The 25,895-nt window shown below is 45.2% G+C and overlaps 1 protein-coding gene across 4 annotated transcripts; it reads right to left on the bottom strand.

Annotated features, from left to right (window-relative positions):
• Positions 1 to 11,055: 11,055 nt before the first annotated feature.
• Positions 11,056 to 25,324, bottom strand: CGRRF1 (cell growth regulator with ring finger domain 1). Of its 4 annotated transcripts, none has more exons than XR_011047989.1 (7): positions 25,157 to 25,324; positions 19,178 to 19,317; positions 17,750 to 17,927; positions 17,410 to 17,557; positions 13,807 to 13,914; positions 12,495 to 12,645; positions 12,325 to 12,410 (listed from the first exon to the last, which is right to left on the bottom strand). XR_011047989.1 is itself a non-coding variant. In XM_068398669.1 (6 exons), exons 1-6 carry the CDS (start codon positions 25,258 to 25,260, stop codon positions 12,095 to 12,097), a joined length of 1,017 nt encoding a protein of 338 aa, XP_068254770.1. In that variant the 5' UTR covers positions 25,261 to 25,324; the 3' UTR covers positions 11,056 to 12,094. The 4 variants fall into 4 exon arrangements, 2 of the variants coding, with proteins under 2 accessions (XP_068254770.1, XP_068254771.1); XR_011047990.1 differs by lacking the exon at positions 12,325 to 12,410 and adding an exon at positions 12,411 to 12,433 and having other exon boundaries at positions 12,507 to 12,645; XM_068398669.1 differs by lacking the exon at positions 12,495 to 12,645 and having other exon boundaries at positions 11,056 to 12,433.
• Between the last annotated feature and the right edge of the window lie 571 nt (positions 25,325 to 25,895).

A 25,895-nucleotide genomic window follows, 5' to 3' on the forward strand; every position in this document is an offset into this window, starting at 1 on the left:
AAGTTTGCATGTAACATGCTTTAGCGTTCAGTGTGTCTGGTGAGTAATTAAACAAAGAGGAGCGGAGTTCCCTGCCAACACACCCAGCCATCTGTCTCATCCTCTGGCTCCATCCTAATAAATGGTCAATCGAAGAGCCCCTTTCCCCTCACCTCGGTGCCGACAGTCCTCCCACCACCCGGGCGTGCTGAGGGACAGCCCACAGAGCCACGAGGACGCACCATCTGCCACGCCGGTGTGCACATCTTGCATGGGAAGACAGAGTGAGGCTCGTTAAACCATCGGTGTTAACGGCACGAGGAGCTCCGGGCAGAACACCACGCGCTTGCACGTTGCTAATTTAAGAGCTGCCGAGCTCGCTTTGCCGATAACGCCTCTCAGGTTTTGCGTTTTGCACATCTAAAGTGGTAATTAGCAGTAACCAGAAGAATATTTAGGGCTGAAACAATCAAGTGCCACCCTCTGTGAGGCTGGGTAGGTCGGCGAGATCTGGTGTGTCCCCACACACAGCAAGTCATGACCAAAGCCACAGAGTCTGTCCCCGTGCTCCAACAAACAACAAGAGCGCGCCTGATGATAATAAAACCAAAAATAACCATCTGCCACTCAGGAGACTACAAGCACCTCTTCCCCATAGTGTCCCTGGGAAGCAGATGTGGAGGAGTGAGATCCTGATGTAACAGCATACGCTGTGATGTTGGAGGTTTCTATGGCAATTAAAAAATATATCTGTGACCCGTGGAAGAAATACGCTGCTGCATCACTGGACGCCTTGCGGGGCGGGGGCCTGTGCAGATCAGTGCGATACAAGGATCCCCAAGGTGGCTTAAAGAAAATCACCTTCTCTAGGGCTAATCGGGTGGGGTGGGGGGACTCATCAAACCCTTCGTGGTCAACTCCAACCCGCGGATGGAGCGTCCAATGTGCAGACGCTGTGTCCTGGGTGCAGAGACAGCCAGCTCTGCACCAACACGAGGCAGAGCGAGTGGACAAGCAGGATAATTCTATTTTACATGGCAATTCCTGGGGGACCCTGGGATGTTTGCAGATCCAGCCGGAGCACTTCTGCAGGGCTGCAAGTCCCAGGGCAAAAAGCAGAGGGTGTGAGTGGGGCTTTGCATTGCCCGCACTGCCGTTATTTGGCTGGGGCAGAGCCGATGGCGTGGTCTGGCCGATCTCCACTGCTGGCACACCGGGGTGGCTCAGTACGGCAACACCTCAGCACTGTCTATGCTTCTGTTTACCACTTTGGAGTGAAAACAAGAGGCCTGTGGTAATATCAGCCAAGCAGGTGGTCTAAGCAAATTAGTGAATCTTGAGGGTTCATGAGTTCAAAGGAAGCAGTTGCTCATCTCCGTGGAAGCTGTCCGATAACGTATTTAGCTGAAGGAAGGATGAGTATATCCACCAACACGCCATGGCCCAGATTTCCTTGCTCATTAAACCCAAGTATTAGTGAAAATATCATGGTAGGCAGGCTGAGATAACAACATCTCTTCCATTTGTTCCTAAACAAAGGGTGGGAATTGGCCGCTAGGATGCTAGTGTTTTCCTTACCTTGGGTGGCAAAGTGGAGCTCTACAATTCACACAAATAACCCCTGCCAAAAACAAACACAAAAAAAAAGAAATATAAGAAAAGAAAAAATAAAGAGTAAATAATAAAACCCACATGGGTCTGTATTTCCAAACTGAATGGGGCAGCCGTTAAATATTTGTATTATACTCACGCTCCTGAGCCCAGTCTGGGGTTCAGGATGACCTTGGGTCTGCATCCACCATGAAAGAAGCAGCGATCTTCCAAGGTCCATCCTATATGTGTCTACCTGAGGCTGGAGGAGGAGGACACAGATCTCTTCTGCACTGAAGAAAATAGAAGAAAAGATGATCTCTGAGTTCACCCTTGTGTTGTGCCGTGAGCACGCTGGCGTCTGCCTCTCCAGCAGCGTCAGCTCTGCCCCGTGCCATTGATGAGTTGGCTCACAGGGACCCCAGCGACACAGAGGCTACAAAATAATTCAGCTTAAGTAATGGTTCTCAAGAAAACACCCCTCGCAAATGTGTCCTGGCCAGTGACACACACAGAATCGGTGACGAAGAGGAGCTGAGGAAGAAGATGCGAAGGATTTATTGAACCAGGCAAGCAGTAAGTTTCATCAGGCTCTTCCAGTTTCAAACAGCCCCTTGAATATAAACGCAGGCTTTTGCGTTGCAAAATCTGATCGTCCCACCAACAGCAAGTGAATATTTGCAGAATTTGTCTTTGCAAAACTGAGACCTGCGTGTGTGTTGAGGGCAGAGCCTGACTGAAGCCCCACCGGGCCTCCGGGGCAGCCTGGTTATTGGTGTGCTGGATGTCCCATCCCACCGGCACCAGCATGGAGCACGGCTCCAGCTCACACCTCGGATGGATCTGCAACAAGATGCCTGAGCGGCTCTGGCCCCTCTTCACGTGCGCCAACACCCCGTAAATGCCTGCTGGCGAGGTAACTCCCTCGGTGGCTGTATCCCATCGCCTCACGTCATGTTTACCTACAACACTCAGATTTTTCAAACCATTTCCAGCCAGCGATGAAAGCAGCTTGTTGTAGGACTCGGAGCTGACTGAGGCTGTGTTGCAAGCAGATGGCCCTGCTGAAACAAGACACTGATCCCCACGGAGGCACCATTCAACAGAGCTGCTCGACTCCCCGGCTCCAAGACAGGCTTGGAGATACGCATTAGCACCCACCATTGAGGAAATTGCTTCCCTAACTACCCCTTTCAAGCAATTCTCTTTGGAAGCCTGGTTCCAACTCAAGACGTGTCAGCAGCACTGATACTAAGACAGTTTTCCTCCTTAATTACTAATAAGGAACGTGCCCGCTGCTGACAAAATTATGGTAATTTAAGGAGAATTTCCTTAAAGGAGAGTGGAAGAGTTGCCAGGCTGGGTGAGGTTTTAGACGCAGCCAGGATGCTGGGGTGGAGGAAAACCTTTGTGCTCTCACCTGATGACATGGCAGGGGATCCAAGCGTAAAGGCAAACACGGGGGGAAACAACTCTCACTGATTCTCCTGCTCCTGGCTCCAAACATGCAGCTTTCAGCAAAACCTACGTAAGTAACATCTGGGGCTGCACAGACATAACGAGTCTGTGTGCACAGCTAGGACAGATGTAAATAGAGATGATCCACTGAGACCTCTGAGGGGTATTCTGCATTTTTCCTGAGTCCTCTGAACACGTTGCAAGAAGCGACAAGAAGGGGAAAACCTGCTGGGAATTTGGAGTGAGCTGGAGAGAGAAGCGCCGTGTACTTAGGAGGTAGGATGGGTTTGGCAGAGGGGATCCAGTCTCAGCCATGCTCTGCACACCATCCTCGTGTCTCTCTCCATCCCACCACATCCCAGGCCACTCACTTGCCCAAGACACTGTTTGCTCTCCCTGGTACAGAGGTTGCTTCTCAAGAGTCCTCAGCAGAGCTCCAAATGAAGGCTGGCACGTCTATGAAGGGCTAACAGCAAACTGGGTAATACCAGCCCTAATTCCCTGATGAACCAGACTGGTCGTACGATGCTCCACCAGATGCTTAAATTGCTGCTCAGATGTATTTACACATCTCCTTGAAAAACAGAGAATAAATAAATATGTAAAACTGTATATGTTGCTTCATATATACCAAACTCAGCTCCCCCAGCTCGTCTACAGCCAGCGGAGGTCACCGTTTCCCTGAGGAGCCTGGCATGGGGAGCAGGGAACCCTGGCAGCTCTGCCCACAGTCCACCCAACATGCTTGGTGCAATATGTCAAAATGCCCCAAAACTGCCCATCCTGTCTTCATGGGTAACAAAAAGTTTCTCTGCAAGAGGTGGGAAAAGAAGAAAAGGAGAAGATTCCCACAGAAATGAGGAGACACAAAAAGGGGATAAAAACACCTTATTAGATCAGATTTGTGTGGGTAGGGTCACTCAGTCAGACCAAGGTCCATCTCCAAATCCTGCTACAAAGGATTACGTTGCTCCAAATAAGAGACATAAGAAAGACTGCAAATTATTCCTACCCTTGTGCTTTAAGGAGCTCATTTGGAGAGACAAGGCTCTTAATCAAAAATCAGTGGATATGTCTTTGGGTTTGCCTTGCCCTTGTATGGATTGGTCCTGCTCCCTGCAGCAGAGACGACCACATAGTTAAAATACGAGATAATATGAGATCATACGTCACGTTCCAGTGTAGATGGCTGTGGTTAAAACTGGTGCCGGCTCTGGGACAAAGCTTGGCAAGCTACCATGTTTTCTGTGATTGTCCCCAACTTCACCAGCATCCAGCCACCTCTCTGTCCCCATCACCTCTTTCAGTAGGCTACAGACTACGTGGGACAAAGGAAGTACTGGCTGTGCTGGAGGACGTGGCTTTTACGTGAATCTTTGGAGAATGAACACTTAATGTGCAGCAACCAGGAACATTTAAGGACACCATTGAAAATGCGTCCTAACGGAGGTCCACCTACTCCAGGTAGCTACAGCAGATGTATCCAGAGGGGGACAGTAGAGCCCTGCAGTGCTGAGGTCTCACTGGCAGTGGTTGTGAGAGCAGGAGCAGGACGCATTGCAGAGAAATCTGCACATTGCCAACCTGACTGTCAAACCCAGCAAAATGAAGCACAGCAAAAGGAGTGGCAAAGTCCTGCTGAGGGTACAACTCTGCGAAGCCTGGAAATTCCTGAGTCCACGAGGGGTGGTGAAATAACTGTCTAATGGGTTACTGCAAGTAGATCCAACAGCTAGTCTGGTGGGAACACCAAGGTAGAGGTTGCTAAAATGAAGGATATAAATGACCCCATCAAAACATATCACAGGGTCGAGAGTCCTTTATCTTATCAAACTCCTTTTTCAGGACAGGAGAAAAGCAAATGGTTTGTTAATGGTAGAGCATTAAATACTGTTGGCCTTGATGGAGACATCTTCTCCCAGGCAACTAGCAATAGGACAAGAGGACACAGCCTTGAGCTTCACCAGCTCAGGTTCAGGATGGACATTAGGAAACATTTCTTCTCAGAAAGGGTCATCAGACATTGGAAGGGGCTGCCCAGGGAGGTGGTGGAGTCACCATCTCTGGAGGTGTTTAAGAAAAGACTGGACATGGCACTTAGTGCCATGGTCTAGTTGACAGGGTGGTGTCAGGGCAATGGTTGGACTTGATGATCCCAGAGGGCTCTTCCAACCTTTCTTGGTTGTGATTTCTTGAAATTCTTTGATTTCTGTAAGAAATTCTGTGATTTCTGTAAGAAGCTGGCGCTGAAAGGGAAAGCTGGAGCTGGCAGACTTATTTACACATTTTCATGTCTCTGGGAAGATACTTAAAGACTGGAAAAGCTATAGCCATTCTTAAATGTGAATCTACCAGCTCTTGGCAAACATCTTTCTTTGATCCTATAGCAAAATATAAAGGTAGCTTCGTGTGATTCAAGCTGGCCTTGGAGCAAGCTGTCCCAGCAGAGGAGGGTTTGGATGATGCTGCAGCTGCCCCAGCCGGGGTCTGGTACTGACCACCTAGGAAGAAGCCAGCTTTCAAAAGAAAGGCAGCAGCTGGGTTGTCCATCTTGTCTCCGTGTACGGCAGCGTCTGGTGAAAAGCATTGCTTTGCAAGCTGTCGTACGCCATAAATCGCTGCCCTGTTCTTACTTTGATCAATGAAATGTGCTGCTGTGGAGAGGGGTCTGCTAACCTTGGCAAGCAGAGCAGCCACATGAGAAGAACGCGGTGCCTGACTCCCCCAGGGCTCCCCGCTTCCCGTAATTATCCTCAGCCTCGCTGCCAGCAATATCCCACCCCAGGCTTCCTGCAAGCTGGTGCATTTTGAGCTTGCAGTCTAGGCTCTTTCCCTGCAGCGGAAATCTTTGAAATCGAAGACTCTCAGGAACTGGAGACCAAAATCAAGTAACTTCGAGCATGGTGTCTGTGTTGCATTTGACCAGCTAAGAAGCAACAGAACGGCTGTTGCAGTCTACAACTACCTGAAGGGAGTTTGTAGTGGAGTGGGAATTGGCCTCTTCTCCCGGGCAACTAGCAATAGGACAAGAGGACACAGCCTCAAGCTTCACCAGGGGAGGTTCAGGTTGGACATTAGGAAGCATTTCTTTTTAGAAAGGGTCATTAGCCATTGGAAGGGGCTGCCCAGGGAGGTGGTCGAGTCACCATCTCTGGAGGTGTTTAAGAAAAGACTGGACATGGTACTTAGTGCCATGGTCTAGTTGACATGGTGGTGTCAGGCGAACGGTTGGACTCGATGATCCAGAGGTCTCTTCCAACCTGGTTGATTCTGTGATTCTGTGATTCTGTGTCTGTGTCTCATGGTCGGTTCTGGTGCCAGGAGATTGATGCATGATGACTCCTGGTAGATCTCTGGGGTCTCACTTCCTCCAAACTCAATAGCATCTGCAGAGTTAAAAGAAAAAAAAAAGAGGAACAAATATCAAAACGATTCACAAGTTAGCAATCCTCCCTCTGGCCTGTTTGTTAAAATATTGCTCACAAGGAGCTGATAGACTCTGAAATAAATAGCACTATGAGAGAGGTAAGTGATGCATTAGACTTCTCACCAGTCCCCTGACTACAGCTACTATTGAAAAATCTGCCAAGCAATATTAGATGTGAAGTGGCTAAGCAGTGGGAGAGTAAAAAATATTAGGAACCACCAAACCCCCTCATTTGATGAGGACAAAAAGCTGGAGGAGGCATCTAAAACCTAGAAAAGCTTTCTAGGTACAAATCTGCTGCTGATACAAGGACGCTGCAAACTGAGGATATAAAACACAGGTACCAACTAATTGTCCAGATAATTTATTGCTGCTCCCACAGAAGTAATTCTGGGATTCACTGGACCCTCAGGAGCACCCGGACACTGCGCAGGTACGACAGGTTCTCTAGAGCATGGAAATGCACTGACTCCTCATGTCACGACTATGGCAAACGTCACAGTATTGCCCTTCCCGTGGCTGAGGAGTACATGTGCAGGGAGGAGGAGTAAAAGGAGGTTTTTGGGATGCCCTGAACCCTGATGAAAGCTCAGTAACTTCAGTGTGAATTTACAATCTGTCATCGCTTTTCAAAATACTATCAAAGAAACAGAGAGACTCCTCACTTTGGACATCAGACTCCACTGAAGACATCTACTCTTAAAACTATGCTTACCTATAGTGTTTTTACTGTTTTAAGTCATTCCCATTATGAGACAGCATAATTAAAGCAGCTCAGACGCAGCAGCATCCAGACAAAGGTGCCTTTCTGTAGGCGTTGCACATTCCTACGGATTTATGGAACCAGACCAGCAGAAGCCCCGTTTTACAGGCACGCTGCACTACAAGCTCCTCTCTCTCTACCCACATTGCTTACAGACACGAGGCGGTAAAAGCGACAGAAAAAAACGTGTGGAGCCACCTGGGTGACTCTGCTCTGTTCAGCAGAGACTTTCCAAGCCCCTCTGTGGTCACTAGCTGGGCAAACATCTCAGGGGATCGTGGCTAGCACTGCTTCTGAGAGCGGTGGCAAGGTAGGGAGTGGGGTCTGGCTGGTTTTGGGGGACCCTGCAAAGCACAGGACTCTCCGGTGCTTGGTTGTGGCCTGAGAGCTGCGCTCAGGCATTTGCATGACGAGGCCACTGTGTGCTGTCAAAGCAACGTAAAAAGGGTAGGAATACTAAATGTATCCAGAAATAACACCCTAATCCTGGGTTTCTCTTTGCCATTCCTGCCCAGTGTACTCCAGCAAGACAATACCAAGCTTTTCTGGCTTAGTTCAGCGGAGGACTTGTGCTGTATCAGATAAATTCAGCTGTTCCTGGCATTAATTACATTAGCTATGAACATACAGGACACCAGGGACAGCCTTTGCAGGGGCTGCACATCCGCTGCGGTGACAGAGGCCAGTCCTTGTTTATGCTGGGTATCAGGACAACTGAGCAGATTGTGACTGGTGGCCAGTTACTGCAGAGACTTCCCTGTCACACACGTCAGCCCCAGACCTCCTTCACCTGGCAGACCTCACAGAGCTTCATCGGGCATGGGGAGACTGAGCAACGCACAAACCATCAGGAGAAACTCAGATCTGGTTCCTGGCTCCTTTTACTATACTTAATGAAGTTTGATGTTAGCAAGTAAATGAATAATTTTAATCAGATTCACTCAGAAACTTGTCTTAAAGCTGAACAAAAACATGTTCAGGGGTTCTCATCTGCTCAGACCCACCAAAACATGAGATGCTGAACTCCCCCTTCCCTTCATTCCCTGGTGGGGAACAGCATCGTGCCAGGTTGGCAGTGTTGGCTACTGGTAGCTCAGCAGACAGCCTGGGTGCTCTGATGGTCAATGGTCAACCTCAACGGTGGTGGTGAGACTTTATAGGGTCTGTAGTGGAACGCAGCACCCTTTTAGCCCACGAGGAGTAGGGGTCAGGGCATTAGCCAGTTTTCAAAGTGCCTTATGGGAATTCTGAATTCCTCATGGGAATGGGAAGACCATTTTAAGATGAATTGACCTGAATTGTCTCCCTCCTACCATTTCCCCTCTATCTACATGTAGGAGGCAGAGAGGGAGGGAGGAAGGAAGATCCTAACAGAGCAACTCTCTCTACAGAAGGAAGATGTCCGTGTCATAGCCCACTGGCATTTGGAAAGGCACCTTGGGACATCCCTAAGTAACATGACTTAGTTTGATCAACTCATTTCAAAGCCTCAGCTCTGATGACAGTTGAACCAAACCAAGGGGTGAGGTACCTTCCACCTCTCTCCTATAGCAAAAATCATTGCAAATTCGTAATACTCCAACACTGCTGAAAAGAAACAAGTCTTGTTATCAGAAGTCTGCACAGGTTCCTTGATGTCACCAAATCTATAAACATCATCTATAATGAGTGGAAGAGGAATATTGCCTCTATTACAACAGGGTGACAGAGCAGAACAGCCTCTGTCAAGATACTGTGTTTTTGTGGGTCACCGAAGGTTTTATTTCTCTCTTACAGCCTTGAATCCCTGTTTTAAGACAACCAAGGGACACACAAGGCAGCTTTAGAGCTGCTCCTTTTACTTCTTACCTGATCTATATTTTGAGATGGCTTCTTAGAAGAAGGGCAAATGTAATAAGCCAGCTACTGTACTTTTTATAACTCTCCGTCAGGTCTTTGATTTGGGCCAGCAAGGAAGCTTGTTAGATCTGATAAAGCAACTACACATCTCTGGAAAATGCTATTAAAAGAACATGAAACAAATGAAAAGCTGGGACAGACTTAATGGTAAATACATGGCCTGGCAGTTCAGCACAGCTACATCCTGTTTGCCATTATTATTTAATACTGGCATCGATTGGTTGAAGGATGAGACAGACCAGGCAATTCTCTGTGGGGTTGGCTTGGATACCATTTCACTTTGAGATTACACAAGCCCACAAGCTTGGATCACACTGTCTTGTTGGGAAATTTTAATTAATTGATTTAATGTCGGGGACAACTGTGGTCAAGCAGTAAACACCACCTCTTTGATCACCTACATGGACAAACCAAGCCCCTGCTAACTATCAAGCAGTGCCCAGCTCCAGGTTAGAACCAGTGCAGCATCAGCCTGCTCCTCTGGAGTAACCATCTGTACAGCCACTGTCCCACATGCTGGTAGTATCAGCTGTTTGGATGGCAACAGCTGTTGTCATGGCTCAGGCTCTTTGGTCTTTATATTCATTTTCCTGAGAGGCCACAGAGGCCTAGAACAATTTACACCAGCTCTCCATTTCACAGCAGTGACACATGGATATGAAGGGAAGTCTGAAAAGCAATTAGTTCCACCATCATCACATTAGTTGCTCCCCTTTAACGGCAGAACAAGGCTAGTGACACAGACAGGGAGGCTAAACTCAGCAACTACCTCCATCAGTTATGCTGCAACCAAGACTCAGTGTGAGACCACATAGAAAGGGAAGGTGATGTTTATTTTTAAGACTGATTTCACCCACTCATTCTTTCATGCTCATCCTTCCACATTCACGTTCTCACTAGCACCAAGACACACGTGTCTAAGCGGTCCGGTGAGGACTGCCTATAGTGACAGAGAGGACCAGTCCTCATCATGCCTCTGTGATTCATCCTGAGTGGTGAAGACACTGTATGATGTTTACAGTCTTTATACTCTCTATGAATACAGACAGCTCTGGGCCTGCTTGAGTTGCACCACACTGTTGTTGCTCCACATCTGCACTGTTGTCTTACCTGAGGTATGGCCTTGCTGTCACCAACACTCATTCCTTCTGCTACTCCATTCTTCTCTGCTCTCCTCTTGCTGTTCTCAGCCTCCTCAATTGCAGCACGTACACCATTCTTTGCCATGATGATTTCCACACAGAACCATCTGTCTTCCAAAGTTCTCTACAAGCACTGATCAGTCCCTGCAGACACCTAGGTATTTAATTGCTCTTTGAGATACAGTGCAAACAAAAGGCTGATTTGGCCAGCAGTTTATTCCGGAGGTGTCCCTGGCAAGGAAGGTCACTTTACGTAGACCAAATAAATTGTCTTACGGACAGCCAGCTGGAAATTTGTGGCTACATGCATCAATTCCCAACCTCTACCTGTCTTTACAACTAAGCATTACTCTTCCCACCACCACCACCTAAATCTTTTCCTCAGAGGCAATTGCCAGGAGTTTGGAAGCAGGGTCATGGCAAAACAACAACAAAAAAAACAATGATGGAAATAGGAAGATGGAACACCTTTGAGTAGGAGAAGCTTCCTTCCCCGTTTTGGAGGTCTGCAGCACCTTGTGTGTACCTTATACCGGCAGCACCGTTGAAGGAGCTGCAGGAGAGTGCGGCTGAATAGCTTGGGGCACGGCTTTCTCTCCCTGAGACTGTGCAGCTGTCCTGGAATTGGATGTGGGGCAAAGCTGCAAGGGAACAGGAGGGAGGACAGAAAGCAGCTACTCCCCATTTTCTATGGGTTCTAATGAGCATTTGTATTTTTGTCTTACACGAGCAGATGTGGAACCCGGTCTGTCTGTCTTTAGGAGAATTCAGCTCTCTCTCAAGAAGCAAACCAACAATTTCTCTTCTCAACAGCCATTTTTATTGTTTTTGACAATACACCATTGGAGGGAAAAAGAAATAATTTTCTGCTATTCTTTAGCTTCTTTTTTCATTACAGTAAGTAAATTCCCTGGGACTATTGATAAAAGGTAAATGGTAAACTTTGCATCCAAGCTGACAATGCAAGTAAAAAGAGTTGGAAATTCCCCAAAGCAAGCTACTCGTATAAGAATAGCACCACAAAGCTGCCCAAGTAACCACTCTATGGAGTAATTAACAAACATTTGCATGGAGAACAAGTTCTTACAGCCATTGCTAACAAGACTGAAAGTCTGTGTCTCAAGATGACATAGCAGAGGCTCAGGCTTGAAAGTGTCAGCAACATTTAGTTCAAGCCAACAACAATCAACAAAAATCTTTCCACTCATTCCAACGGGCTTTGGCTAAGGTCCCTCACACACACATGCACACACACACACACACAAATCTTTCCAAACAGCCAGAAACAGTGTCCTGAATCATGCCTGCAACTCCCAGCCCCTGCCACAGTCCAGCCTTCATCTACTAAATAAATATACACGGGTTTAACAACAAAGAATATTTAGTTTCCTTCATTTGATACATTCTGTAAAGTGCTACGTTTCTAAATTATACTGAGTTAAAATGATACATCGTTCTACTATTTTAAATACAATAAATATAGAACGAGCTGTGTGCAAATTCACTTGCAAGTTTTATTCTTTCTTTAGCAGAGATACTAAATTTAGTAATCAAAATAGCCTCCAATAGTACTCCATGAAAAACTAGTAAGAAGTTATAAATAAAATCACATCCTTCAAAGACATCCTACGCACTTCTTCTGTCCACATTGCATGGATAAGTGTAGTGTTCCTGCAAGCATATGGAGCGAAGACAAATAAAGAAGCTGAAAATTACCTAATAAAAAGCAAAACCATACAATTTAATGCTACATATCCTCCCATAAACAGTCTGTTTTCTACATTTAATCTTGGTGCATACAACCCAGTTCTATTTTTTTTCCCCCCACTAAAAAACTCATCCAGGAAGAACATCTTGCAAGATATGGGTCGGTTCATCTTCATCTTGCTCCTTTTTACTGCAAAGTGGAAAAGATTCTTGAACAAACTGCCTACACATTGGACACTGCTGAAAATACTTAATGCAGCCATCACACAAGCACGCGTGCCTGCAGGGCAGGAGTACCCAGTTCACCGTGCCATTTTGGCAAACAACACAGTCTTTACTGTTTTCTTCATGCAATTCTGGTTCTTCAGCCAGTCCAGCCTTTTCTAGCAAGCTTCTGTCAGTGCTTCTCACACCAGGGGACATATCGCTTGAAGATGGTGCAGTACTATTTGCAGACATGAAGAGTTGCTAAAATACACATATACACAAATATTTAGAAATCAGCAAACTCCCCCCCCCCCCCCGATACCTGAACACACACATGCGATGCAAGTTCCACTGAGTCAGATTCACTGGTTTCCACTGGGTCAAATACTGGCAGACTCACTCTTTGCATGAGTCCTGACAGTTGCCTGGCCTTCAGTTAAAGGCATTTCAGAAGCATAGCATTACATAAAACACTGGGAAAATATTAAGGATAAGTCATCAAATCTTAGCTGAATCAAATCAATGTACATGCATGAACTTTAACAGAACTGCCCAGGTTTTGAACAGCTCAGGTTTTTGTTTCTGGTATATGATTCTCTCTGCCTAGAGGGATGCTTCTACCCATTCCTACCAAAAATATATCTACCAAGCTGTCAAATCTACTTCATTCAACCCATTCTGCTCTTGCTCATACTACAATCCCCTACTCCTTTTTGCCTTTTTTTCTGTGAAGTGCAAATTCTTCTGGGCATGATCTCCAAATAAAGCCAGTAAACTACCATGCAGCCGAAGATGCCCACAGAGAACACACTATACAAGTACACAAAACGAAGCTGCAGAGTTATTTCTGTTCAGTTTAAGCAGTGTTTTTACAACAAGCAACTAACACATAAAAAGAGAACTTAAGGGGATCAACAAGGAAGTTTACCTGGATCAACTATGTCAGCAAAAATTGGCCAGGACAAACATTTCTTTGCACAGATCTATTTCTGAATGAATGCTAATCGAGTCAATAGAATTTATTTGGCTCAATTTCTAGCTTATCAATAACATGTTATGTTCATTACCACAGTAATATAAACACAAATCGCACAGAATCACATCATCAACTGCCTGACAGACACAGGACAAAGATAGTCCCACAACATGCATAGATAAGGGCAACTGGAACAGAATAATGGGAACATTGGTTTAACTTAGAATGGCACGTGCTAGGCAGATTCCTAACCTCTGTGCATGTATTGCGGTAAAAAATTAAAAAAAAAAAGTTTCTTCTGAGGCTTTCCCAACTGAAGGGCAGTATATGAGAAAGTGCTGGCTTGAGAGACTAGCAAGGAGGTAACAAATGTTCTGTAGAGAGGAAGCATTCGACAGCTAGTTAATGTCTTACTACTGGTTTAATAAGTGGACACGACCTCCTAGACTAGAATCAAGTAATTTCTCCAGGAAATCTTGAATATTTTCATATAAAATATTTCTGTACAGTAACTTTGGCTGGAACTACTTAATTTTAGCTATTATCCAGTTCTTTGCACAACAATAAAAGTCTGATACTAATTTTGGCTCCTGAAAGCCTACACAAACTAAACTTAACACTGTCACTCAAATGAAACAAGACTCGGTACGTGGCTTACCTTCAGATCATGGTATTGACCTTGAGCTAGAAGTAGATACTGATATAATACTCTGCAGGAAAGTCGGTAGCTCCCATCAGGAATGTGAATTACAGCCACCATTGAAATCTACCAAAAAAAGAAGCTAGGTTTAATAACTTTCCCTTTCATTATATGATTCATATAGAACAGTTTGCTTGAAAGATTGCATACTTTGTTACAACCTCTAACTTGCTTATTTCCTTAGACAACCAGGTGTTCAACAACGTTGACTTCAAGCACAAATCAAAAAAATATGCTGGATAAGGTAAAAACAGGACGTGGCACAAGATATCGCTCTGTGGCGCTTCAGCTTTCTGCCCTGGTTCTCTAGGGAGCCCTTCTACGGCCAGTTTACTGCAGAGACCCGCTCTGACTGCTCTCACCTAAAGGAATTGGGTCCCAAACCAAAAAGGCACCTAAGCACGTGCAGTCCTCCCGAAAGTAAGAGCTTATGCAGCTGAGGTAGGGCTTGCTTACAGTCACGGATGTGCCTCGGAGAGGCTACCTGCGTAACAATTCCAACCAGAAGCAGCAGCTTCTACACTCCTCTTTCCACTCCACTAACTCATGATGAGCTCCTCCTAGGTGGGAGAGAAGTTGACAAACTGCGAGGAGTTTCCCACAGCAACCGAGCCACGAGCGAGCGCAGGCACATAAGTCCCGTACAACGTCTGCAGCAACATCCCAGGCTGTCTTCAACACAAGAAACGACGCTGTCAGCTGAAGTCTGAGCACAGAATTACAGGGGAACACGTAAAAGGCAAAGGCTTCTCTACTTTCTCCCACCTTCCTCACAAACACACAGACTGCAGTTTTTAGACTCCAAAAAGCATTTAGAAGTGTCACCGATCGGCTTGTAAACCGAGTAGGCAAAAGACAAATTTCACTGGAAAGGATTATAAAAGGACCCCTTGGGCTGACTTCAGAGTCACTTTTCTGAAAATAAAAGCACTCTAAGCTTACATGCTGTGCCTAATACTCCTCACCCTGCCCCAATTACGTAAGAGCCTCTAAAAAGCAGGGAAAAAAAAGAAAGTTAAATTCAATGATTGTAGTTCCCAGAAGCTGTCAAAAGAGGAATGAAGTATGCAAGAAAGCTGTTTTGTTCAAAAAAAATTTTAAGGGGAAATCAGACTTGCACTTCAAAATCCACTACATGGATAATTACATGCAGAGTTTAAATATATAGGTACCTTACCTATACATATGTATTTATACTAACTGAATTTACTATTCTTTGGTCTTTTTTTCTAAATTACAATGCCTCAAAAAACCCAAAAAAAACCCCACACCGCTATTAGCTTTGTTTTGGAACCTGAAAGCCGTTAAATCTCCATTAAAATGACAGATTTTGTGTTTTGATAATAAGACTTTAAAAGTTAATTGTTCTCAGTGTATTTGTATTATGTCATCCCACCATAACGTAAGTGCTTGCTCAATGACAACGCGTGTCCTCAATTCATAGTTTGTTCAGACACCCAGGCAACTTTTTAGCTGTGAGTGGGACCGGTTCCTAATGCAAGCACCTCGATCTTCAAGCTATTGTCTCCTCTGTTACTCTGTCCTGTAGTATAGAAATACATACAGAAATACATCCTGCTATGATCTAGCAGAAATGCTATGCTGTTTGATTACAGAATCCCTTCCCCTTGAGCACCAGGTATTTTCTCTCTTTGTAAATACTTGTACACCATAATCAACTTACTCTCAGTCTTCTGTTTTATACACAGGTCTAACATCTAAGCCTTCTTCCACTTTAGCCCTGTCAGTCTTCAAATGATTTCTGTAACTCTTATATATGGTCCTGCTAATTTTCTGGAGGTAGAGGAAAATCACGGCATAAACCCAAATAGGTATGATATGGCCACGAATACAGTTAGGATGAAAATTAGACCCCTCCAGAAAAGAGATACTGGAACATCATCCGTAGTGATGGACGCACACACAAAAAAATAATCCAAGATGGAGCTCGATGCACTGATGTAAGAAATCGTATCATCCCTCGCGGCAATACCATACTGGCCACAGTGGCAAAGATCATTTTCCACACTATATTTATATTTTACAAGTTTGTTTCAACAACAACAGATGCAATTCTGACATTTGTCTGGCAAGGAGTTCAGATGGAGTTACTCCTTTGACCATACTATTAACAGATTCCAGTTGTGTTCCTTTTCTCCAAAACCAGGGGAAAAATACCTCCCCCACTCTCCTTCCAACCCTTTCTTCTATGTTAAGGAACAAAAGAGAGGTGTTATGAATTCATAGAACCATAGAATCATTTTGGTTGGAAAGGACCTTTAAGATCATCGAGTCCAACCGTTAACCCAGCACTGCCAAGCCCACCACTAACCCATGTCCCTCAGCACCACATCTACACAGCTTTTAAATCCCTCCAGGGATGGTAACTCCACCACTGCCCTGGGCAGCCTGTTCCAATGCTTGACAACCCTTTCAGTGAAGAAATTGTTCCTGATCTCCAATCTAAACCTCCCCTGGCACAACTTGAGGCTGTTTCGTCTCGTCCTATGTTTATGTTAATGTCAAACACATTCAAATATAAAATTTACAATCTCTTTATATTAAACTAATCTGAGCTCTAAACATATATAGATGTACTAATCTGGGAAATAGCTGGGGCAGGGGGGGTGGAAATCTCGAGCGAGGACAGGAGGGAGGAAGGCAGTCAAGTGACAAGAAGTCAAGGACAGGCATCACTTGGAAAGAGAATAGATTTCTTAGGCACTGGTGTGATTATAAATTATTTCCAAATGAATATATGGAGAAGTGTTCAGTGGATTTAGGCAATTTGCTTCCGAGCTCATTTGTATTATTGTTCAAGCAGTTAGTGCTATCAGATTATCAACCAAATGAAAAGATGGGAGATAAAAGCGCGTCCCAAATCATTCCAAAAAGAATCAGTCAATTTAGAGTTTAGAAGGGATATTGAACTGCATGTGACAAGGCTGAAGCTGCTTTAACTCTAAGAGATTAGGAGGAGACCTTCTTGCGGAGTCGAGTATCTCATACCAGTCTACTGCAGGACTCTCACACCTTCCTGTAAATGACCTGGAGCTGGTTACTGTGAGACATAATGTACTGCATTACACAGACGCTGGCCTGTCGCAGAAAGGTAATTTCTATGTTCTTAACAGTCAAGTCAGCAATCAGTTCAAATATCTGCGCCAGACACTAAAAAAAAAAATCCTCCTACTTTGCCAACAGCAATCCAAGACCATTACCAGCACAAGAGCTCCACCACAGGTTTATGTGACCAGAAAAATCAGAGTAATAGCTTTCTAACCTGCCACAACCCTAGTTCATCTGACCACAGGGCTTACCACAGGGACCTTTGCAGATATGAGCTTTGTGAAAACCATAAGCATCTTTTGAACGGCATACATAATTTTTATATAACAACTATCCTTGCTCTGCTGCCATGCTCCCCTGGAGTCACCAGTGATAAAGTTAGGGACAAAATTCTGAGGGACAGGGAAAGGAAGCTGTTTTATTCAAGCCTGTCTCCTGAAACATTCAGACCTGAAATACAGTGACCTTAAAATATATTCTTACATTACTTACAATATCATATATTTCTCTGTCTTCTTCATCAGCTAACGTCAGCAATGCTACCAACGGATAGCGAGCTCTAGGCACTGGGCCAAAATCGACAACTTGAGCATCTTCTGGTAACTGACAATATTTTTCTTCCTTGTCATTTTTTTTAATGCTTTATATGTGTCAAGGAAAACAATCAGTGTTGCTGCAATTGTAGACAAATGTGACTTTTGCATAAAGAATATTTTTCATCATATTTGATCATAAGTATATTGTGCCAAGAACCGCCGAGTGTTCCCAAGTCTCAACACTCCCTGTGCCAACAAATTAGCATATTTTGTCAAAACAATTTAAAAAAGGATACAAGTACTGTTGTCGATAGAGGTATTCGCTGTACAGAGCATCCTCTAATGCCTGAGGAGTCTTTATTCTGAAGCAGTAGGCATGTTTCTGCAACGCTTCGTGGAGTTTTTGAACACTGCAGCCCCAGTAGCATGTAAGAATACAGTCTTCCAGACAATCAGGTGTCAGTGTTACACCCTCTTGTAGAAAGAAGATAAGGATTTCATTAACTCACCAATGTGCAGGAATTCTGGAACCGCTAAGTGTAGGTTCTTAAAGGGCAACAGGCAGAAAATAACTTCAGTGTCCCAGATTTTTATCATTATAATCTAATTTTCTAAGAATTTAGACTAGCTTTAGTGCTTATGAAAGTACATGGAGATGAGGAAGTGGGTGCGAGGAGATAAAACGGCTGATTAAGCTAACAAAAAGCAGCAATGTGCATTTCATGAAGGGTAAATTTTAAACTTCTGGTAACATTTTACACACTCACTGGCAGACCCAAGAGCACAATCCCTAGCCCAAAGTCCATTCCCTCTTTAGACAATGGTATTAATTGGATCACTGGCCTACAACACCCTCTCTGGTCTCAAAGAATAAGGCCCTCTTGATCATGCAGAGGGAGGATAAAAAGAGGATCCATGTGCTCCATTTCTTTTCTATTTTAGAAGTTTCCATTAACTTCTAAACACTTACTGCACAAGCAGGAGCAGAACTCTGGAAAAGTCCCACCAAATTAAAGTGCTCAAACCTCCTGAAAAATCCAAGTTACCTGAAGACTAAGTTGTTGGGTTTTGGTTTTTTTTTTAATGTTGAAGGAGGGGTACAACTGCTGTAGCCCTTTTCTCATTCATAGGAAGGCTTCATATCTGTGCTGGTGGAAAATGCTCAGCCTTGCTTACTACTCCCCAATGATGCAGAAGGGTATGAATTTCACTCCCCATGTAGGTGATTTTAAGGATGTCAGGAACTCTGATCCAAACAGATATTTAAGTTCAGTTTCCACTGAAGCACGGATAGAAAGAGAGGGAGATTTTTTTTTTTTAATTTATTTAAAAGTAGTGCACTTTCAAGCACCGCTGGAGATCTGGACTTAGACTTAAGTGGGTGGCATATGTTCTATAATGAATTCTATAGAATTCTACAATTCTGTAAAGTTTAAAAAATGCCCACAGTAGCTGGTACTCAGCAAATGGTTTTGTTACGTAAAAATCTGTTATAGCAGGAAGTCTTTCATTAATAAGAATTAAACTGTACTTAAATACCCAAACATTTCACTTTTAAAAATACCACACTTAGAAGCTGTGTAAAAATTATTTCTGTTGTAACGACGGGAAGAAGCATGTTTCTGAGGACTTTTGATGAAGGAAAAAGGTGAGAGCAAGAAAACATAGTACTAAGTTCAGGAACCCAAACTGACAAAAATCAAGCACATCAGAAATCCACTGACTTGTTACTGAAGCTGTAGCAGGATGAGGGATTTCTAAGCCAAAAGGATTCTTCACTTGTCTCATGCGCTTTTTCAGTACTCTTGTGCTGGATTCTGTTTCTTCTGAGTTTCTCAGAATAACAGGAACACCCAAACCAAACCTATGAGACACGAAACAAGAAGAACAAGTGGGTTAAGTGTTAGTGTTGACATATTTGAATGTCTCTTCAGCTCTAAACAGCAAGCAGCACAACAAATAGAGCTAGCTTGGCTTTGCAGAATATCTGCTAGGATGCATGCGTAATACAGCCTGACAATGTGACTCTGGCTTTTCGTGGCAGAAGGTAGGAGTCTTCACAGTAACACAGAAAATCTTTAAAGGGGGAGTACTTTACTCCTGCGTTTCCAGAAAGAGAATAAAATTAATGAGAATGGTCAATGCCCTCTAGTGGTAAATGGTGAGCCAGAGCTCTCTCCCAATTGACATTCTGCACATCCCATCACAGAACCAAATAAAAAAAATCACTGTTTGTAAAGATGGAACAGCCTTAATGGACCGGGTGCTCAAAAGGAAGACCTTAGAGTAAATCACTCAGCCCTAAGATAACCCCAGATAAGGCTGGAGAGTTGGGCGGGGAGAAATTTAATGAAATATAACAAGGGCAAGTGTAGAGTCCTGCATCTGGGCAAGAACAACCCCATGTACCAGTACAAGTTGGGGGCAGAGCTGTTGGAGAGCAGCGGAGGGGGAAAGGGACCTGGGGGTCCTAGTGGACAGCAGGATGACCATGAGCCAGCAGTGTGCCCTTGTGGCCAAGAAGGCCAATGGCATCCTGGGGTGTATTAGAAGGGGTGTGGTTAGCAGGTCGAGAGAGGTTCTCCTCCCCCTCTACTCTGCCCTGGTGAGGCCGCATCTGGAATATTGTGTCCAGTTCTGGGCCCCTCAGTTCAAGAAGGACAGGGAACTGCTAGAGAGAGTCCAGTGCAGAGCCACGAAGATGATTAAGAGAGTGGAACATCTCCCTTATGAGGAGAGGCTGAGGGAGCTGGGTCTCTTTAGCTTAGAGAAGAGGAGACTGAGGGGTGACCTCATTAATGCTTTTAAATATGTAAAGGGCAAGTGTCATGAGGATGGAGCCAGGCTCTTCTCAGTGACATCCCTTGACAGGACAAGGGGCAATGGGTGCAAGCTGGAACACAGGAGGTTCCACATAAATATGAGGAAAAACTTCTTTACGGTGAGGGTGACCGAACACTGGAACGGGCTGCCCAGAGAGGTTGTGGAGTCTCCTTCTCTGGAGACATTCAAAACCCGCCTGGACGCGTTCCTGTGTGACATGATCTGGGTAATCCTGCTCCGGCAGGGGGATTGGACTAGATGATCTTTTGAGGTCCCTTCCAATCCCTGACATTCTGTGATTCTGTGATTTCCAGCTGTAACTACCGCCAGCAAGCCGTTTTTATGGGAGACTAAGATCCCGATTTTCCATGTAAACCTCAATTACAACAATGTGCTGATATTAAATCAGAGGCTGTAAAGCCTCTGCTTTGAGCCAGAAACCAAGTGCAAAACATTCAAGACTCTGAATCAAAGCTGAAACTCTAAGGTCCCTTCAAACCTGAAACAAGCACACTAGCCCAAGCGATATTCTGACCCTAAAAGGATAAGGAAGCAAAGGTTTAAAAGTTTAAACGCCCTATGAATCGAAATAAAAACCAAAGAAAGTGAGGAAGACTATTTTGGGATGATTTCTGACATCAATTAAAAAAACCCAAAGATTTCAGTATTGCCTGGGGCTTTTAAAAGAACCATTACAGAAGATCAGGATCTACAAAACAAGCTCCACAACAGATTTCTTTTTACACTTGGCTAAAAATAATTCACTTTTTAAGGTGATCGCAATAACTTTCAATAACCAAAAGCTGATTAGAGAAACTGTCCCAGATATGCAATCAGAAAACTGCTTTGGAGACTGAAGAGACTTTTCTTGACTGCATTAATCCACTCCTGTCTCATTAGTAAGGTAACAGGGAGAGGCTGTGGGAGTCTTTTGTTAATGCATTTTAGAAAACAGTTATTAATTAGCTCAGGCTGCACTTCCTGAATTTGTGCTTTTGCCACTGCCACCTGTACTGTTGACGTGATGGCCTGTTTAATGGCTTTGAGTTTTGGTTTATGCAGTCATCAGCACATTGGGTGCTGGAAAACTCCGAATGGCATGAAGCATCGGCTCTTCCCTGCATCAATTGTTTCCATTTAGTACACTGAAATGGCAGCTGTTATGGTAAGATGGGTCTCCTATCAATAACTCAACCTGAAAAGGGCACTACCAGCTTCAATGTAATCAGTCTGAAAATTGCTGAAGTAATTTCGCATACAATACAGCTCTGAGCCAAACAGACAATTTTGTGGCTTAACTGCTACTTTTTCCTGGGTTTGAAATCTTTTCCAATTCCTGTGTGTCAAATGAAGAAGAAAAGCAGAGCTTTTACTGACATTGGGCTCCTTTCTATTCATGCATGTTGGAGAGGTGCCCTTTGTAAGACTAACAGGGAAAAACATCAGTCAAAAGTGATTTTCAAGTTGAGGAAACTACTTCAGAAAAAAATTCTCAAAGCCATTCTCAAGAGCAACAACCTGTTCCTGGCAGTCTAACAAATATTTGCCTTTACCATTTAATGTCTTGCATGCCTGAGTGTCACACGTACACCAAAGAGGAAAGAGGTTGAGCTGGCATAAAATACTCTGTACTCATTACTCCATCTTTGATACATTCCTTTGGTTTGCTAGACTTTGATGGAAACATTTGCATTTCTTCAATGATATAACAGGGCGCTCAGCCACGCTTTGTGCGCACGGAGGATCAAATCTCTCTCTGATGCAAGTAAACGCAGCCACGCTGACTTCACTGGGGCTGTAATGAAGTACACCCATTAAACATCTCACAAAGAAACCAGGTGCAGCAGCTGTTTCACTTATTCAATATCCAAAACTCAATGGAGCTAATCTCTCCAGCCGCACATAAAGATGCCTCCTGTTTTATACCATCTGGCTGATTCCAAAGTAAAAACCCTGTTCTTTGGAAACTTTCTTCGCTGGTCAAAAGCAACAGGATAATCACCATGAAAAGCAGCCACAGAAACAAAGCCTCTAGTACAGAAAGGCCTTTCTGTTCAACAATAGCTACAGTGCTTCTGTAAATTTTAAGGTAGTATTCAGTGTATGAAGGATGAACAAAGCTACAGTTTTTATTTTATGATCTAACATTCTATCAGCCTAGATCATCAGCTGGTATAGAGGAAAAATAATTTCTTCAGAACAATGCTGGTTTAGAAAAGGCAGGAGTTTCCAATGGTTTTGTTCATGAGTTAATTTCTCCAAGGAGCAGTCCGGACCTCAAACAGGTGCTGAGCCACAGCTCCTCCTAATCCGAGCATTCATCTCCAGCTAAAAAGACGCACAGGACCATATTCAGCTAATCTAAATTCCACTTCATTCCTATGCTCAGAGCATCTACTGGGCTGGCTCTAGAAAGCTACCTGTGCAGTAACCTCCTCAGACTCTCTGAGCAGAGCCACAGGTCTCCAGGGCTGGCCATAAAAACAGACGCTCATCAAATCAGTGCATGAGTTTGCAAATGAAAACATTAACATTCCTAAGCAGTTGGTGTTTTTCAGGCTGACTGACACCATCATGAATACATCCATAAACCAAGCTGACAATTGATGCTGAAAATGATGGGGGAAACAAAATGTCATTACAGCAATACATCAAGTATTATGTACTCATACGACACCATATGCATTTATAGTACTCTGTGTAGCAAATAAGGGATCAAGTTGTTTTCATCAGTAAGTTCAAGAGTACTTAAACTGTAACTGCGGCTGCAGATGCACTGAAGTTGCTTGGAGGCTCTTGGTCATATGGCCACAGCACGGCAGAGTTCAAAGGTAACAGCAAATATCTCTGAGCACCTGGCCACAGACTCACGTGCTTGTATGTGCTCAGCTCCTGGCTGCTGCTTCTACTTGACTAAGAGTTCCTTAAGAAACTAGTCTGAAGACAGCTTGTATATATTTACATAAACTGCAATAATATCTAGTGCAGATGCACATAGAATCTCTGATCCTGAAATAAAAATGCATCCGGACAGTCCTCTGCACACCCGGTAGCCCCAAAACCATCAATGGACATGTGTGCAGATGTAAGGATCTTCTGGCGCACCTCTTTCAGACACTTTACAGGAGGGGATTGCAAAGCCTTTACTATAAACAGATAAATAATGATTAAATTGATAAAGGATGACTGATTTGGGATATACATGCAAGAGATTTATTTGAATCATGATTCAGGATCACTTTTTGGTAAAGATAATATTTTTAAAGAACCGATGAAGCGAAAAAAGAAAAGTGGAGAGAAGTGCACAGCAATATAATACCACCAGTTTGCACTGGGAGAGAGAGAATTATTAAAAGAATTTCCACTACCTCTCTCTCCAAGTATGTAATGAGGTGGAGCTTCATCCAGCAGAAGGATAGCAAGACCAGTCTTGCCTTCACTACCACCTACCCAGCACTAGGGGAGGCAATGCAAAACAAGAACAAAAACTTTCCACAAAGCATATCTGAAAGGTCAAAAGATGTGCTTCATTCACACCGAAAGCAATAGATGGCATATGTTTGAGCCAGTGGCAGCTCACAAAGTGGTGTAAAAAAGGGAAAGCCTTTGCACTAAAGGAAAAGTCAAGCAGAGTATTTACAAGCTGCCAAGAGAACAAACAGCTACAGTTAAAACATCTGTAATTCAAAGTGAGACAAAGGAAAACATCAAAACACAACACTACAGATATTAATGTTAAGCCAATGGCTGGAAATGCAATAAGTCATTTTTATTCTCTCCAGAAGCCACCCAAGTGTGGTGTATCCACAATTGCTATATAAAACATTTTGATTGCTAATCAATGCTCTCCACTTGGCAAGTATCAGTATTTACATTTACGGACACTCCTGAGTTGGCAGGAAAACAGACAGAACAGTGCTATGGACAGACATTCAGGGACCTGTTTCTAAAAAACACAACAGTGACATCTTTACTGAATCCTCTCAAACACAAGCAGGAGAAGGCCTTCCACTCATCACCCCTCTAGATACTTCGGCAGATCAGTTGTTTAAGGCTCCTCCCCAACCCAGTCCCAGCACCCTGTTCGGTTCACCTGAAACACTCCCTTCTCCCCGTACCTTCATCAGTGAAACAGACTGGTGCCCCATCAACAGTCCTGGGTACTCTCACACCTCAGTAACAACCCTGCCTTAAAGCCTGGCAGATGTAGCTGCTACCTGGCCAAACGCCAGGCACCTTACTCAATATCCGCTCATTTTATCTACCGCCAAGATTTGAGATGGACATCCCCAACAGTGCCAAACTTTTCCCTCGGAGCAGCCCGCCCTGACCCCCACCACCTCACTCAGGGTCAGATCCTCTCCCGACCACCCTGTTTGCTCCCCAGCTTTCATCCTCCCCTTCTCATGCTGGAGCAGCCCCTCTTCCCCTATGGTCTCTAGCACTCCTCACCCTCCTTTCTTCAACACAGCCCCACTTCCCCGACCACTGCCAGGCCCCACACCCCCAGCCCCGCTGCCAGGCCCCACACCCCCAGCCCCGCTGCCAGGCCCCACACCCCCAGCCCCGCTGCCAAGCCCCACACCCCCAGCCCCGCTGCCAGCCCCCACACACCCAGCCCCACTGCCAGCCCCCACACACCCAGCCCCACTGCCAGCCCCCACACACCCACCCCACTGCCACCCCACGCTCCCGGAGCTCCTTCCCCAAGGGATGCCCGCTCCCATTACCCCCCTCCCACGCCATGCCACCTCATTACACCGCCAGACCTCCGCAGCCGAGGCCCATCGCCCCAGACCAGCCTCCACGGGCAGGGCCGGCCCCACAGGGACGGTGCTGGCTGCCCCCACAGCCGGTGCCAGCCCTTCCACCGCACTCACCAGCCCAGCACCAGGCCGCTGGTGACGAGGAAGCAGACGAACACCACGGTGATGTAAAAAAGCGGCGAGTACTCGTAGAGCGTGACGAGAAACACGGCGGCCATGGGGCCGAGCCGCGCCTGCCCCACGGCGGCGGAGGGCCAGGCCGCGCCGCCCGCCTCCCCGCCGGCTCCCGCAGGGCGCATGCGCGGCAGCCGGGTGAAGCCGTTGCCCTCACAGCGTGCCCGGAGCGGGGCGTGTCGGGGGCGGGGCTGCGCCGCCGAGTCACTGCCCCGGGCTCCCCGCGCTGCCGGGATTTGCACCGAGCGTTTCGGTAATAAAAAGTGCGAATGTGCCCAGCCGGCACCGCCCGCCTTCAAACCCCTCCGTGCCTTAACTGTGGCAACCGCGGCGCTTGGAAAACTGGCCTCGAAAAAGATGGGGTGCTGCCAAATTCCTCCCATGACCTCTACTTCTAAACAGAGCACTACACAAGTATGTTTTGCGTACCCAAATGAATAAGCAACCTTACCCACACAACAGCGCACGAGGAAATAGCTGTATTTAAGAGCTTACAGAGATTAAGTGACGCTTCAACAGCTGCTCGGCAGTCCTGCACTTCCATGGCGTTTACTGAAGCTTTCGCTTAAAGTCTGCACGTTTATCTTATAGACACAGCATTTAGGTCATTAATGTAATTCGCAAGAGGCTGTATCTGAGATGTGAAGTCTTCGTCTACAGTTTCATTCTCTCTGAGCAA

This window comes from Nyctibius grandis, chromosome 4 (genome assembly GCF_013368605.1).
Source record: "Nyctibius grandis isolate bNycGra1 chromosome 4, bNycGra1.pri, whole genome shotgun sequence".
Classification (NCBI taxonomy): domain Eukaryota; kingdom Metazoa; phylum Chordata; class Aves; order Nyctibiiformes; family Nyctibiidae; genus Nyctibius; species Nyctibius grandis.